Source organism: Narcine bancroftii, chromosome 10, assembly GCF_036971445.1.
Source record: "Narcine bancroftii isolate sNarBan1 chromosome 10, sNarBan1.hap1, whole genome shotgun sequence".
Lineage (NCBI taxonomy): Eukaryota > Metazoa > Chordata > Chondrichthyes > Torpediniformes > Narcinidae > Narcine > Narcine bancroftii.
The window spans coordinates 50976507-50989764 of NC_091478.1; the positions used below are offsets into that span (position 1 = coordinate 50976507).

The 13258-nt window shown below is 46.3% G+C and overlaps 1 protein-coding gene across 1 annotated transcript; it reads left to right on the forward strand.

The window, feature by feature from the left end:
• Window positions 1-1678: 1678 nt before the first annotated feature.
• LOC138743823 (probable G-protein coupled receptor 139) lies at window positions 1679-2698 on the forward strand. The gene has a single exon (XM_069899424.1). It carries the CDS (start codon window positions 1679-1681, stop codon window positions 2696-2698), a length of 1020 nt encoding a protein of 339 aa, XP_069755525.1.
• Window positions 2699-13258: the final 10560 nt, after the last annotated feature.

Below are 13258 nucleotides of genomic sequence, written 5' to 3' on the forward strand. Positions count from 1 at the left end.
AAACGCTGAAGAGCTGGCTCTGAATGGGCAACTAAAGTGGCATCGTCTGCAAAGAGTAGTTCACGGACAAGTTGCTCTTGTGTCTTGGTGTGAGCTTGCAGGCACCTCAGATTGAAGAGACTGCCATCTATGTGGTACCGGATGTAAACAGTGTCTTCATTGTTGAGGTCTTTCATGGCTTGGTTCAGCATCATGCTGAAGAAGATTGAAAAGAGGGTTGGTGTGAGAATGCAGCCTTGCTTCACGCCATTGTTAATGGAGAAGGGTTCAGAGAGCCCTCCATCACCCAGCTCCCCACCATGACTACCAGCCCCCCCCCCCATCTCCATCGGGCACACAAAACTCAAAACTGTCAACCAGTTTACCTATCTCGGCTGCACCATTTCATCGGATGCAAGGATCGACAATGAGATAGACAACAGACTCGCCAAGGCAAATAGCGCCTTTGGAAGACTACACAAAAGAGTCTGGAAAAAACAACCAACTGAAAAACCTCACAAAGATTAGCGTATACAGAGCCATTGTCATATCCACGCTCCTGTTCGGATCCGAATCATGGGTCCTCTACCGGCATCACCTACAGCTCCTAGAATGCTTCCACCAGCGTTGTCCCCGCTCCATCCTCAACATTCATTGGAGCGACTTCATCCCTAACATCAAAGTACTCGAGATGGCAGATGCCGACAGCATCGAATCCATGCTGCTGAAGATCCAACTGCACTGGATAGGTCACGTCTCCAGAATGGAGGACCGTCGCCTTCCCAAGATCGTGTTATATGGCGAGCTCTCCACTGGCCACCATGACAGAGATGCACCAAAGAAGAGGTACAAGGACTGCCTAAAGAAATCTCTTGGTGCCTGCCACATTGACAACCACCAGTGGGCTGATATCACCTCAAACGGTGCATCTTGGTGCCTCACAGTTCGGCGGGCAGCAACCTCCTTTGAAGAAGACTGCAGAGCCCACCTCACTGACCAAAGACAAAGGAGGAAAAACCCAACACCCAACCCCAACCAACCAATTTTCCCCTGCAACCGCTGCAACTGTGTCTGCCTGTCCCACATCGGACTTGTCAGCCACAAACGAGCCTGCAGCTGACGTGGACATTTACCCCTCCATAGATCTTCGTCCGCGAAGCCAAGCCAAAAAAAAGAATGGCAGTATGAAGGAGGATTCCAGGATAAAGTGCTTTTATAGTCTAATGTAGGCCAGTTATTTCACACTTTACTGATTTCCCATATATATATTTATCTCTATCTATTTATTTATTTAATTGTCTATTCACTTTCTATCTATTTATTTATTTATCGTTTATTTTTACTGCAATCACACCATATTAATGATCTAAATTTTGTGTGTAAATTTGTAGAGTTCGATTTTACATTGCATTAAAATTATCTATTGCCACTTGCAAGCATCCCAGGGGATCGCCCTCAGCAGCAAGAATTCGCAGACTGAGTTGTGCTGGGTTTTTATGAGACACATATGGAGTTAGTGGTAAATACATAAATAAATTAAACTATTGAAGCCCATTATTCTACATCAAACATGAGAACATATTAAAATATGTGCTATTTAGCGACTTGTAAATGAAATGAAGCCAGCTTGAACTCAGGGATGGTTGGAATGAGGATGAAAATTTAGACACGAGTCGCGCTCACTGCACAGGCTCAGTTGATGTACGAGAAAGTCAAAGTAGTAGGCGACCCAAGAGAAAGCTACTTCCTCTTGGTCGGTTTGCTATCATTGACCAGTAAACTTCCATCTATTCTCGTTTGTTTTATAGTCAACATTGTGGCGATTGTGATATTGTCCCGCGGAAGGTGCAGCCTCTCCAAATGCATCACCTTCTACCTCGTGGCCATGGCAGCGGCCGATCTGTCGGTCGTTATCTTTGTCGTTATCTTCAATAGGATCCTTGGAATCTACATTGCTGCAAACACTCTCTCGGCCACTCCCATGTGTCGTGTCAAAACCCTTCTCGTTTTTGCAACAACGGACGTTTCCGTCTGGTTAACCGTTGCATTCACTTTCGATCGGTTTGTCGCTATCTGTTGTGAGAAACTCAAGCACAAACTTTGCACCAAAGACTGTGCTGCCGTCATTGTAGGGTCGGTGTTGGTTCTCAGCTACGTAAGGAATATTCCTTGGTATTTTGCACTTGAACCTCTGTATATGTTGGACAATTTGCCACTATATTGCCGATTAAGATCGCCCTTTTATACATCTCCCTTATGGCAGTCATTTTCTTATTTCATCCGCATAGCAACTCCTGTTCTTCCGTTTGTGATCATTTTATTGTTGAATGTTCTGACCATGAGGTACATATTTGTAACCAGCAAAGCCCGCAAAGTCCTTCTGGGAAAGAACGGCACTGACAAGCGCCCTGATCCTGAGATGGATAATCGGCGAAAATCCATCATTTTGCTCTTCAGCATATCGGCAAATTTTATTATTTTATGGCTGATATACACCGCTCATTATGTGTACGAGAGATGTACGAAAACCTATAATTACTCTTACTCAGGTTATAATGAGTCGGTTTATATTTTCGAGGAAACGGGAAATATGCTCCTACTTCTGAGCTGTTGTACCAATACTTTTATTTATGCAATTAGCCAGAATAAATTCAGAGAAGAATTAAATAAATTAATGCAATATCCTTTGCATCGGATTGTCCGAATTGTCAATATGTAGGGAAGGTCCTCTCAGCTTAGACTTCACAATGGTCCGATTGAAATTGTCCTTCACTTTCCCACTCCCCTAAATTCCAATCGATGCTCCCACCCATCCTGATTATGGACATTCGTTAAAGTTCATGGACACATTGTCATGGGTTTTGTTAACGATCGATCGAGGGGATGTTTAAACTTTAAATCATGGATACTCCTTCTGATTAATTTCCCCCACCACTTGATGAAGGTTTCAGACCATCCTTCTTCTCCCACTAATACTGGGACCAACCGAATTACTCCAGCAGATTTTCTGCTCATGAACAACTTGCTGACGAAACCTTTCAGAACACAGCATATTATGAATGAACTGCTCCCATCACGTTTTCTGCTTTCTGCGCTTACTCCAACGTGGCGTAACTGTCCTTTTTAGCGATGACAATGCAAACGACCCTGGTGACATTTCTCATGGACATTTATCTCCAAAGTTTGCAAAACAGCAAGATCTACTCTTTAAAACAGTTTGGTACATTGGAATTTCACGGTTTTTGCCAAATCTATTCATTATCTGCTTAAATATGTAATAGTGTGCGCTTTTTCGGCTCTTGCTTCCTAACAATTTATTGCGATTGTCGTTTACTATATGAGCAAATATTGCTTATACACGTTTCCAGAGGGTTTTTATATACATTTCTCCCCAAACTAACTAAACCAAGGAATTCCTTCCCATTTCTGAGAGTTTGCATTGTTTAAGCTGGTGTCCATTTTATTGGTTTGTACAGCTCACGACTCATGCACACAAAACTCAAAACGGTCAACCAGTTTACCTATCTCGGCTGCACCATTTCATCAGATGCAAGGATCGACAATGAGATAGACAACAGACTCGCCAAGGCAAATAGCGACTTTGGAAGACTACACAAAAGAGTCTGGAAAAACAACCAACTTGTTATAGATAGAGAATTTGGGTTAAAAAGGGTTTTAGTTAAAATGTGATGATTAGTCATAAAAGGGGGCTAACCACTAGAGTTTAGCTGGAAAATGTTACAACAGACTTGCAACAGATTTAACTACAGAGAGACAAGCAGCAGCCAAAGATTGATAAAGAGTGAAAAACAGAATTTGGTGTGAACAGAGGTCATGAATGATCGTGGTGTGCGTGACTAACAGTAATCAGGATGATTCTGCAAAAACTAACCAATTAAAGCAGTGTAGTGGAGATGCCGAAGGACAAGCAAATTGTATAAAAAACAACGCACTGTATGTATCGGGGCTTGACTTGGCTAGAAGCCGGCTGAGTCCATCTCTGCAGACTTGTGAATAAAGCTTGTTGTGTCACCGATCTTAAAGAGACTCATTTGTGAGAATTTGTGTTTCTGACAATTTGGGGGATCGTCCGGGATCTACACTCCGGCCATGGGGGGAGGCAATAAAAGGGGGACGTCGGAGGTGGTGCACCCCGCTGAGTTCAGCGGCTCCTAGTCCCTTGCTCGTCACCTCGGGCGGCTTGAGCGAGTGGTATCCGGACAAGGTGACACGACAAGATGAAAAGGAGAGGGGTGATGGTTCAATCCCCGGGGAAACCTCAGCAGGAACCGACGGAGGGATAGTACCTCCGACGAGGCGACCGAGACGAAAGGGAGTAGGGTCCCGAAAATGAAGGGGGTCCTCAGCCACGATAAACGGATCTAGGTGGGAAAATGGGAGGAACAAAGTCTAAGGGCTCATCTGAGGGATCGGGACTTTTCCCGGGGGTTTCTCCTGACAGCCCTTTGGGGAGAATGTTTGAAAATTGGGATAGTAGACGATATCGAGACAAAGACAAGAGAAAGATGGTTCAATATTGTCTCCTTTGGTTGAAACAGCCTATCAAAGGTTCCTTGGTCTGGTGGTCGAAATTCGGATCCAACGAGGATTGGGTTAGACAAGCATTAAACATATATGTAAACTCGAGACCAAAGGTGAATCAAGAAGAGTCAGCGTATGCATTTTGTTGGGTTCCCTGGCCAGGATCCTTAACAAAATGTTTTAAATTGGGGGTAGCGGGAGAAAAGAAGTGGGAACCTTTGGACAACCTCCCTCGGCGCCCGAGGGAAACTTGCTGCTGGAGGGGGAAGGTGATGAATCTGATTGTCCCGGAAGGGGCCGGGAACGGAGGGATGAATTAAGTGAAGTCATTGAACTAAGGGAGTCGGACCCTAGACTTCCTCCGGTGGACCGACCCTGGACCAGATCCCAGACTGGTCCAGGACCATCGAAGGCTCCAATAAGCCTAAATCCCCTGAGGGAAGTTCCTATGGGAGGACCGGGAGGGGGAACAGGATACGTAAACGTTCCCTTAACCAGTACTAAGGTGCGGGGATTTAAGAAGGAAATGAAAAATCTGTTGGAAGATCCCATGGGACTGACTGAACACTTCGACCAGTTCCTGGGACCAAACACATATACATGGGAAGAGATGCACGCAATAATGGGAACATTATTCTCACCCCAGGAGAGGCAGATGATTCGACAGGCTGCCCTCTTTATGTGGGAACGTGAACAACCTGGGGACCCCAGACCCCATGAACAAAAATATCCCCTGAATGAACCCAGGTGGGACAAACGAACACCCGAGGGATTGACAAATATGAGACACTACAGAGAGTGGACGATTAAAGGGATACAGGAGGCTGAGCCAAAGGGTCACAATTTCGCCAAGGCATTTGGGAACCACCAGGGGAAAGATGAGTCCCCTACTGATTTCTTGGAGAGGGTGAGAAAGAATGTCCAACAGTATGCGGGTGTGGACCCTAGTACACCAATGGGTGAAAAGCTTATTCGAATCGAATTTGTGTCCAAATCGTGGCAGGACATTAGGAAGAAACTAGAAAAGGAGGAGGACTGGAATGAAAAACCCTTGAGCGACCTGTTAAAAAAGGCACAAAAGGTATATGTGCGGAGGGAAGAGGAAGGTCAAAAGAGGGCAGCAAAGATTATGGTACAGACTATCCGACAGGTAAATGCCGGGTCCAGAGAGGAAAGGAGACAAAACCCCCCTCTAAGCAACCCAAGAAATCCAAGAGAGGGGAGACCCAGGAGACCCGCTAAGTGCTATTACTGTAACGAGGAAGGACACTTCAAGAGGGAATGCCCCCGATATAGGAGGGAAGTGCGGACCCTCGAACTCATGGAAGAAGATTAGGGGGGTCAGGGGTTCCGGGTGTTGGGGACCAAGTATAAGAGGGAACCCTTGGTAAAACTGAAAATTGGTCTCCAGGGAGAAGAGGTGGTGTTTATGGTGGACACGGGAGCGGAACGAAGTAGTGTAATAACTGTGCCAACTGGGACCGAGCCTGTAATAGCAATTTGAAAATTTCTGGGATAGAAGCGGCTCCCAGGACTGTATTGATAATTCCCCAAGTGACAGTAAGGCTGGAAGGGAGAGAAGGGGTACAGGACCTCTTGTTGTTACCGTCGGCCGGATTTAACCTCTTAGGAAGAGATATACAGGCTCTCCTAGGTCTGGGTGCTCTCCCCGTGGACGGAGAAGTGCAGGTCCACCTCTGTGTTCTGAAGGAGGAAGACGAACGGCAGATTGATGAGAGAGTCTGGTATAAGAAGGGAAATCGAGGAGGTCTGGACATCTCACCTTTACATGTCACATTAATACCAGGTCATCAGCCGGTAAGGAAACGTCAGTATCCTATTTCTTTGGAAGGGAGGAAGGGGCTACAGCCGGTAATCGAGACCCTGATACGGGACGGACTATTGGAGGAATGTATGTCACCCTATGTCACCCCCATACTCCCAGTAAAGAAACCGGATGGATCCTATCGTCTAGTTCAGGATCTGAGAAGTTTGAATGCTATTGTTCAGACCCGCCACCCGGTGGTGCCCAATCCCTATACCATCATGAGTCAGATTCTCCTGGACCATGAGTGGTTTAGTGTTATTGACCTGAAGGATGCCTCTGGACATGCCCACTAGAAGAGGGAAGTAGAGATATGTTCGCGTTTGAATGGGAGAATCCATGGACAGGTAGACGGAGGCAGCTTCGGTGGACCGTATTGCCCCAAGGGTTCACTGAATCTCCGAACCTGTTTGGACAAATGCTAGAACAGATCTTGGCGGACTATCCACGGTCCGATGACTCCCAATTGATGCAGTATGTGGATGATCTGCTGTTATCAGGGCCCAAGGAACAAGAAATCAGTGGAGATACAATTAGACTCTTGAACTATCTAGGGAAAAAGGGTCTGCGAGTGTCCAGGAACAAGTTACAGTTCGTTGAGAGGACTGTGGTGTACCTGGGGCACCAGATAAGTAAAGGACAGAAACGGATTACCCCTGAAAGGATTGCGGGAATCACCAGAATGCTGTTACCCCATAATAAGAAGGAAATAAGACAATTCCTGGGGCTCTTAGGTTACTGCAGGTTATGGATAGAGGACTACTCGGCGTTGGTGAAGTTTATGTATGAAAAGCTGACAAATGAGGATGAACATCCATTGAAATGGACCCAGGAGGAGAAGGGATGGTTTGAGGACCTGAAGCGTCGCCACACGCGGACCCCGGTACTCACTCTGCCCTCTTTGAAGCAACCCTTCCAGCTATTCGTCACTCATAATCAAGGAACAGCTGTGGGGGTTCTGACACAGGAAAAAGGCGGCCAGCGACACCCAGTGGCCTTCCTGTCCAAAATGATGGACACAGTGTCTCGTGGATGGCCGACGTGCATCCAGGGAGTAGCGGCTGCTGCTCTGTTGGTGGAGGAGGCACACAAACTCACTTTTGGAGGAAGGATAACTGTGTACACCCCCCACTCTGTGAGTGTTCTATTAGCACAAACCACCCATCGATGGCTGACTGATTCCCGCATATTAAAGTACGAGACCATTTTAATAGTCGGAGAAGACCTACAGTTTGCTAAGAATAATAGTTGCAACCCAGCTCAGTTTTTATACGGCGGTGAAACAGGGGAAGAAGTGGAGCACGACTGTGTCGAGTTGACAGATCTCCAGACCAAGACCCGAGAGGATCTTCGCGATACCCCCCTGAGAGATGGATATGAATTCTACATTGACGGCTCCGCCAGATGTGTTGACGGAATGAGAAGAAGCGGGTATGCCATAATAGAAGGAGATGCTTGGGAAGTGGTAGAATCTGCGAGGCTACCCGGAAGCTGGTCGGCACAGTCCTGCGAACTATATGCCTTGCAGAGGGCCCTCAGAGTACTGGCAGAGTAAACTGGGACAATTTACACTGATTCCAAATACGCATATGGGGTAGTGCATACCTTTGGTAAGATCTGGAAGGAGCGTGGTCTGATTACATCAAGAGGGAAGGAGTTGGCACACGAACAGATGATTACTCTGACCCTGGAAGCCCTAACATTACCCCGGGAAATAGCAGTGGTCTACATACCAGGCCATCAGAGAGGAGATATCCCGACCGCGATTGGGAACAGACGGGCTGATGAAGAGGCCAAAAGGGCAGCCATGCAATGGGAAGTCCACTTGCTGACCTTAATCCCAGTAAGACCAGGTATAGAAAAGGCTCCCATTTTCACTGCTAAGGAAGAAACGGACACGGCTTAGCTGGGCGCATGCCGACTGCCGGATGGAACATGGAAGACCCCAGATGGAAGAATGGTTCTAAATAAGGAAATAACTCGCAATATTTTAAAGCACCTGTATCATCAGAGCCACTGGGGCACCCAGGCCTTGTGCGACACAGTGCTTCGAGAGTATGTGTGTAAGGGGATCTACACTTTGGCCCAACAGGAAGTGCAGAACTGCCACATCTGCACAAGAATTAATAAGAAGGTAATGAGGACGGGCACTGTGTGAGGTCAATCGTTGGCAATACGCCCCTTCCAAAGAATCCAGATCGACTTCACGGAGTTACCTCAGATCCAAAGGTGGAAGTATCTGTTGGTGATGGTAGATCACTTTACCCGATGGGTGGAAGCCTTCCCAACAGTGAATGCTACTGCCTCCACGGTAGCTCGCCTCCTCCTAGAGCATGTGATCCCCAGACATGGCATAATGGATTTTATAGACTCGGACAGGGGTCCACACTTTTGCTCCAAAGTTCACCAATTGATTTGTGATGCCCTGCAAGTCTCTTGGAAACTGCATACCCCTTGGCATCCGCAAAGCTCAGGGAGGGTTGAGCGTATGAATGGAACCCTAAAGACGCAATTGACAAAATTAATGGTGGAGACTAAAATGCCTTGGATAAAGTGTCTGCCCCTGGCCTTATTGAGAATATGTACTGCCCCACGCAGGGATGTGGGGGTGTCCCCTTATGAGATGATGTTTGGGCTTCCCTTCTGGAGTAAAGTTGAGGGGTGTCCCACCTTGGGGGAAGGGGATATTTTTGTTAGGAACTATTTACAGGCACTGTCACGCTCTCTTACAGATTTACGGAAGAGGGGACTATTAACACAAACACCGCCCTTAGACTTCTCTCTACACAAGGTGGAACCGGGAGACTGGATCCTCATCAAGACCTGGAAAATCGAAAGACTCCAGCCACAGTGGGAAGGTCCATTCCAAGTTCTCTTGACTACAGAGGCTGCAGTGCGAACAAGAGAGAGGGGGTGGACGCACGCATCCAGATTTAAGGGACCTGTAGAGGCGCCTCAGGACCCTGACATGGACTCAGATTGGACTTGTGTTCCTGGGGACAGTCCTCTTACTTTGCGACTTCGCAGGAGGACTTGATTAACAATGTTATTGTTATATGCTTTGGTTTTTCTTGGTTTGCCTCTGTCTTTGTCAGGTCTGAAGTGTAAGAGGTGCAGAGACACAGTAGTCCTTTTTCAGGACTGCATGAGATTGATCTATCAGAAGATGGTTCTCTTCCCTGGGTTAAGATCCCCATTCAGCAATAGTACACACATTTTAAAGAAAGAAAGCAGTGGATTGTTATAGATAGAGAATTTGGGTTAAAAAGGGTTTCAGTTAAAATGTGATGATTAGTCATAAAAGGGGGCTAACCACTAGAGTTTAGCTGGAAAATGTTACAACAGACTTGCAACAGATTTAACTACAGAGAGACAAGCAGCAGCCAAAGATTGATAAAGAGTGAAAAACAGAATTTGGTGTGAGCAGAGGTCATGAATGATCGTGGTGTGCGTGACTAACAGTAATCAGGATGATTCTGCAAAAACTAACCAATTAAAGCAGTGTAGTGGAGATGCCGAAGGACAAGCAAATTGTATAAAAATCAACACAGTGTATGTATCGGGGCTTGACTTGGCGAGAAGCCGGTTGAGTCCAACTCTGCAGACTTGTGAATAAAGCTTGTCGTGTCACCGATCTTAAAGAGACTCATTTGTGAGAATTTGTGTTTCTGACACTTTGAAAAACCTCACAAAGATAAGCGTATACAGAGCCGTTGTCATACCCACACTCCTGTTCGGCTCCGAATCATGGGTCCTCTACCGGCATCACCTACGGCTCCTAGAATGCTTCCACCAGCGTTGTCTCCGCTCCATCCTCAACATTCATTGGAGCGCTTTCATCCCTAACGTCGAAGTACTCGAGATGGCAGAGGTCGACAGCATCGAATCCACGCTGCTGAAGATCCAGCTGCGCTGGGTGGGTCACGTGTCCAGAATGGAGGACCATCGCCTTCCCAAGATCGTGTTATATGGCGAGCTCTCCACTGGCCACCGTGACAGAGGTGCACCAAAGAAAAGGTACAAGGACTGCCTAAAGAAATCTCTTGGTGCCTGCCACATTGACCACCGCCAGTGGGCTGATATCACCTCAAACCGTGCATCTTGGCGCCTCACAGTTTGGCGGGCAGCAACCTCCTTTGAAGAGGACCGCAGAGCCCACCTCACTGACAAAAGGAAAAGGAGGAAAAACCCAACACCCAACCCCAACCAACCAACCAATTTTCCCCTGCAACCGCTGCAACCGTGTCTGCCTGTCCCGCATCGGACTTGTCAGCCACAAACGAGCCTGCAGCTGACGTGGACATTTACCCCCTCCATAAATCTTCATCCGCGAAGCCAAGCCAAAGAAAGAAAGAACAGGTCACGACACTTCCAATTCTTGTCCATGTTGAACATTTATAAAACCACTCCATACAATTTTGAATCACCTGTTTCGCTGTTATCTCAGCGTTACGTTCAATTATCATACTGTTTCCGAATCTCAGGAGGGTCTTAATTCATTTATTTTTGCATTTTAAATTTTGATTTTCATAGAATCACAAAATTCAAACAGAATAATCTTCCAACATTCATGCAATATACAGTCTCTGTTATCCCTCCCCCCACCACCTCCACCCACCATTACCCAACTGAAAATAAGTCAATTAAATTGTAGATACAAATTCTGGTGGGATCGTCTACCCCTACAGGACTCTAGGGATAAAACAACCAAGATGGCTAAATAACAAAGGCTAAAAAAAATTTAAAGGAGAAAAACTAAACTAAACTGCTCAGACGGATTGCGACAGTACCCCTATTTCGAAGGGCAATCTGTGTGTCAATATCTTTCAAGTAAGGTTGCCCCACTCTAATCAATGTATCATGTTCCCCCTTAGATTGTGAGTGATTTTCTCCAGGGGAAATAACTCTGGATTTCCATATTCCATCGCGTGGTATTTAGTTGGGAATCGGAAACCACTAGACATTTTCTGCTACCACCAAGCCAACCTTCACAAACTGAATTTGATCTTTGGTCAATCTATCACTCGCGTTTCTAATATCTCCCAGAAGGTGCAACTCTGGATCCTGTGGGGAAAAAAAAACACACCAGTAATTTTTTTCAGAATGTTCCCCCCCCCCCCCCCCCAGATGTTCCTAAAAAGGTCTCACCTTTGTACTGAGCCAGGTGAAATGGACACAAGTTCCAACCTCCACATCACACCTAAAGCACGCCAGGAAGTGTGTAATGGTTACGTGGACTCCCAGTTAAATACCACCCAATGGAATATGGAATCGCAGAGTTAACTTCCCCTGGAGAAAATCACACAATCTAAGGGGAAAACACGACACCTTCGTTAGAGTGTGGCAGCCCTCTCTGAAATACACGGGCATTTAGATTGACTCGCTCCCTCTCCCTCAAAATATGGATATTATAAAAGCTTCTCCCAGCAGGGAAAGGATTGGGGTTAAGGAAATTGAACAGGGCCCAGGCTACAGGCTTGTTTTCTTATTAGCACTTTTTAAGTTTGTTTTAATTTAGTTTTTTTTCTTTTATTTCTTACTTGGGTTATTTTGTTAATTCGGCTCTCCCTTCTATCGAGCAGCCGCTGGCGCTCCCTTCGATCGAGAAGGTACTTGCGCTCTCTTCGATCAAGAAGGTGCTGGCACTCCCTTTGATCGAGAAGGTACTGGCTCTACTTTCGATTGAGAAGGTGCTGGTGCTCCCTTCGATCGAGAAGGCGCTGGCGCTCCTTTTGATCGAGAAGGTGCTGGCGCTCCCTTCGACTGAGAAGGCACTGGTGGTTCACAAAACAGGTTCCATGTGCTCCTGTTGACTGGGGAAGAAGCCAATCCTATTTTCAATCCAGAGCACATGGATATAATGAGGTCGGCATGATCCACCAACTGATTGAGGGTGTACTTTCGAAAGACACTCAGCCAAATGGGAGATTTCCATGTGAATTTACTAAGACATCGTCCACTTCACAGACAAACTGCTCTGGAAGGTGCTCCCTTCCAGTAATAGTAAACCGTACTCGTCACATTGAAGACAGAGAAATGCACTTTGAGGGTTGTAAGCCATGCTGGTTTATTATTAATAATAAGTGGACGGGTGGGGGAGGGGGGAATCTTCAATTTGACCTCCTGTAAGGTGATTTATCCTCATCACTATCCATTTTAAATTAGAAGTCACTCTGAACTCATGGGGTCACCACTTGTAACGACCCTGATTTACCACAAAATAAGTATACACTCACTCATTTGTTTCTGCACCCCATGAAGTCGACTTGCTTCATTATTCAGTAAACACAACACTGTATCCTTCAACTCCCTAAACACCACCTGGCCAAACCCCTCTGACCTTCCATTGGCTCACTGCCATCTGACACTCTCACTCTCCTCCCCCTGTGTCTGAGATCCATCACCCATCTACTGACGCTGAACACCCACGCTTGCGCGCTAATACTCCCACACGTCACATTGCTTACATCATCAGCCGCAGCCGCCACTACTCCCAACGTGGGTGAGTATGTGACCGTGACAATACCAAGGTTCCTCTGCCCCTCAGCACTCCCAACCCATCATGGTGCCTGCACAACCGTTATACACAGAGGTCTGTTTGATTCTTGACTTTCTGTGCATTTCATGGTGTCTACAGCCAAACAGACATTTGTGAAAAAAACTGGAACAGAATAAAATTAAATTAAAAGAGACAATAAATACACAAGACTGATATAATGAATGTTCACAGTCATTTTGATGCTAAAAACAATGCAGTCATGCAGACAGTCCTTTTGTGGTATTGGAGCAGTCCATGATAAGCATAACAAGGGGTGGTTTGAGACCCTGATAACTGTTGCAAAGAAACTTCTTGAACCTGGAGGTGCTGGTTTCCAGGTTTCTATTTCTTTTGCCTCAAAGTAACAGTGAGAA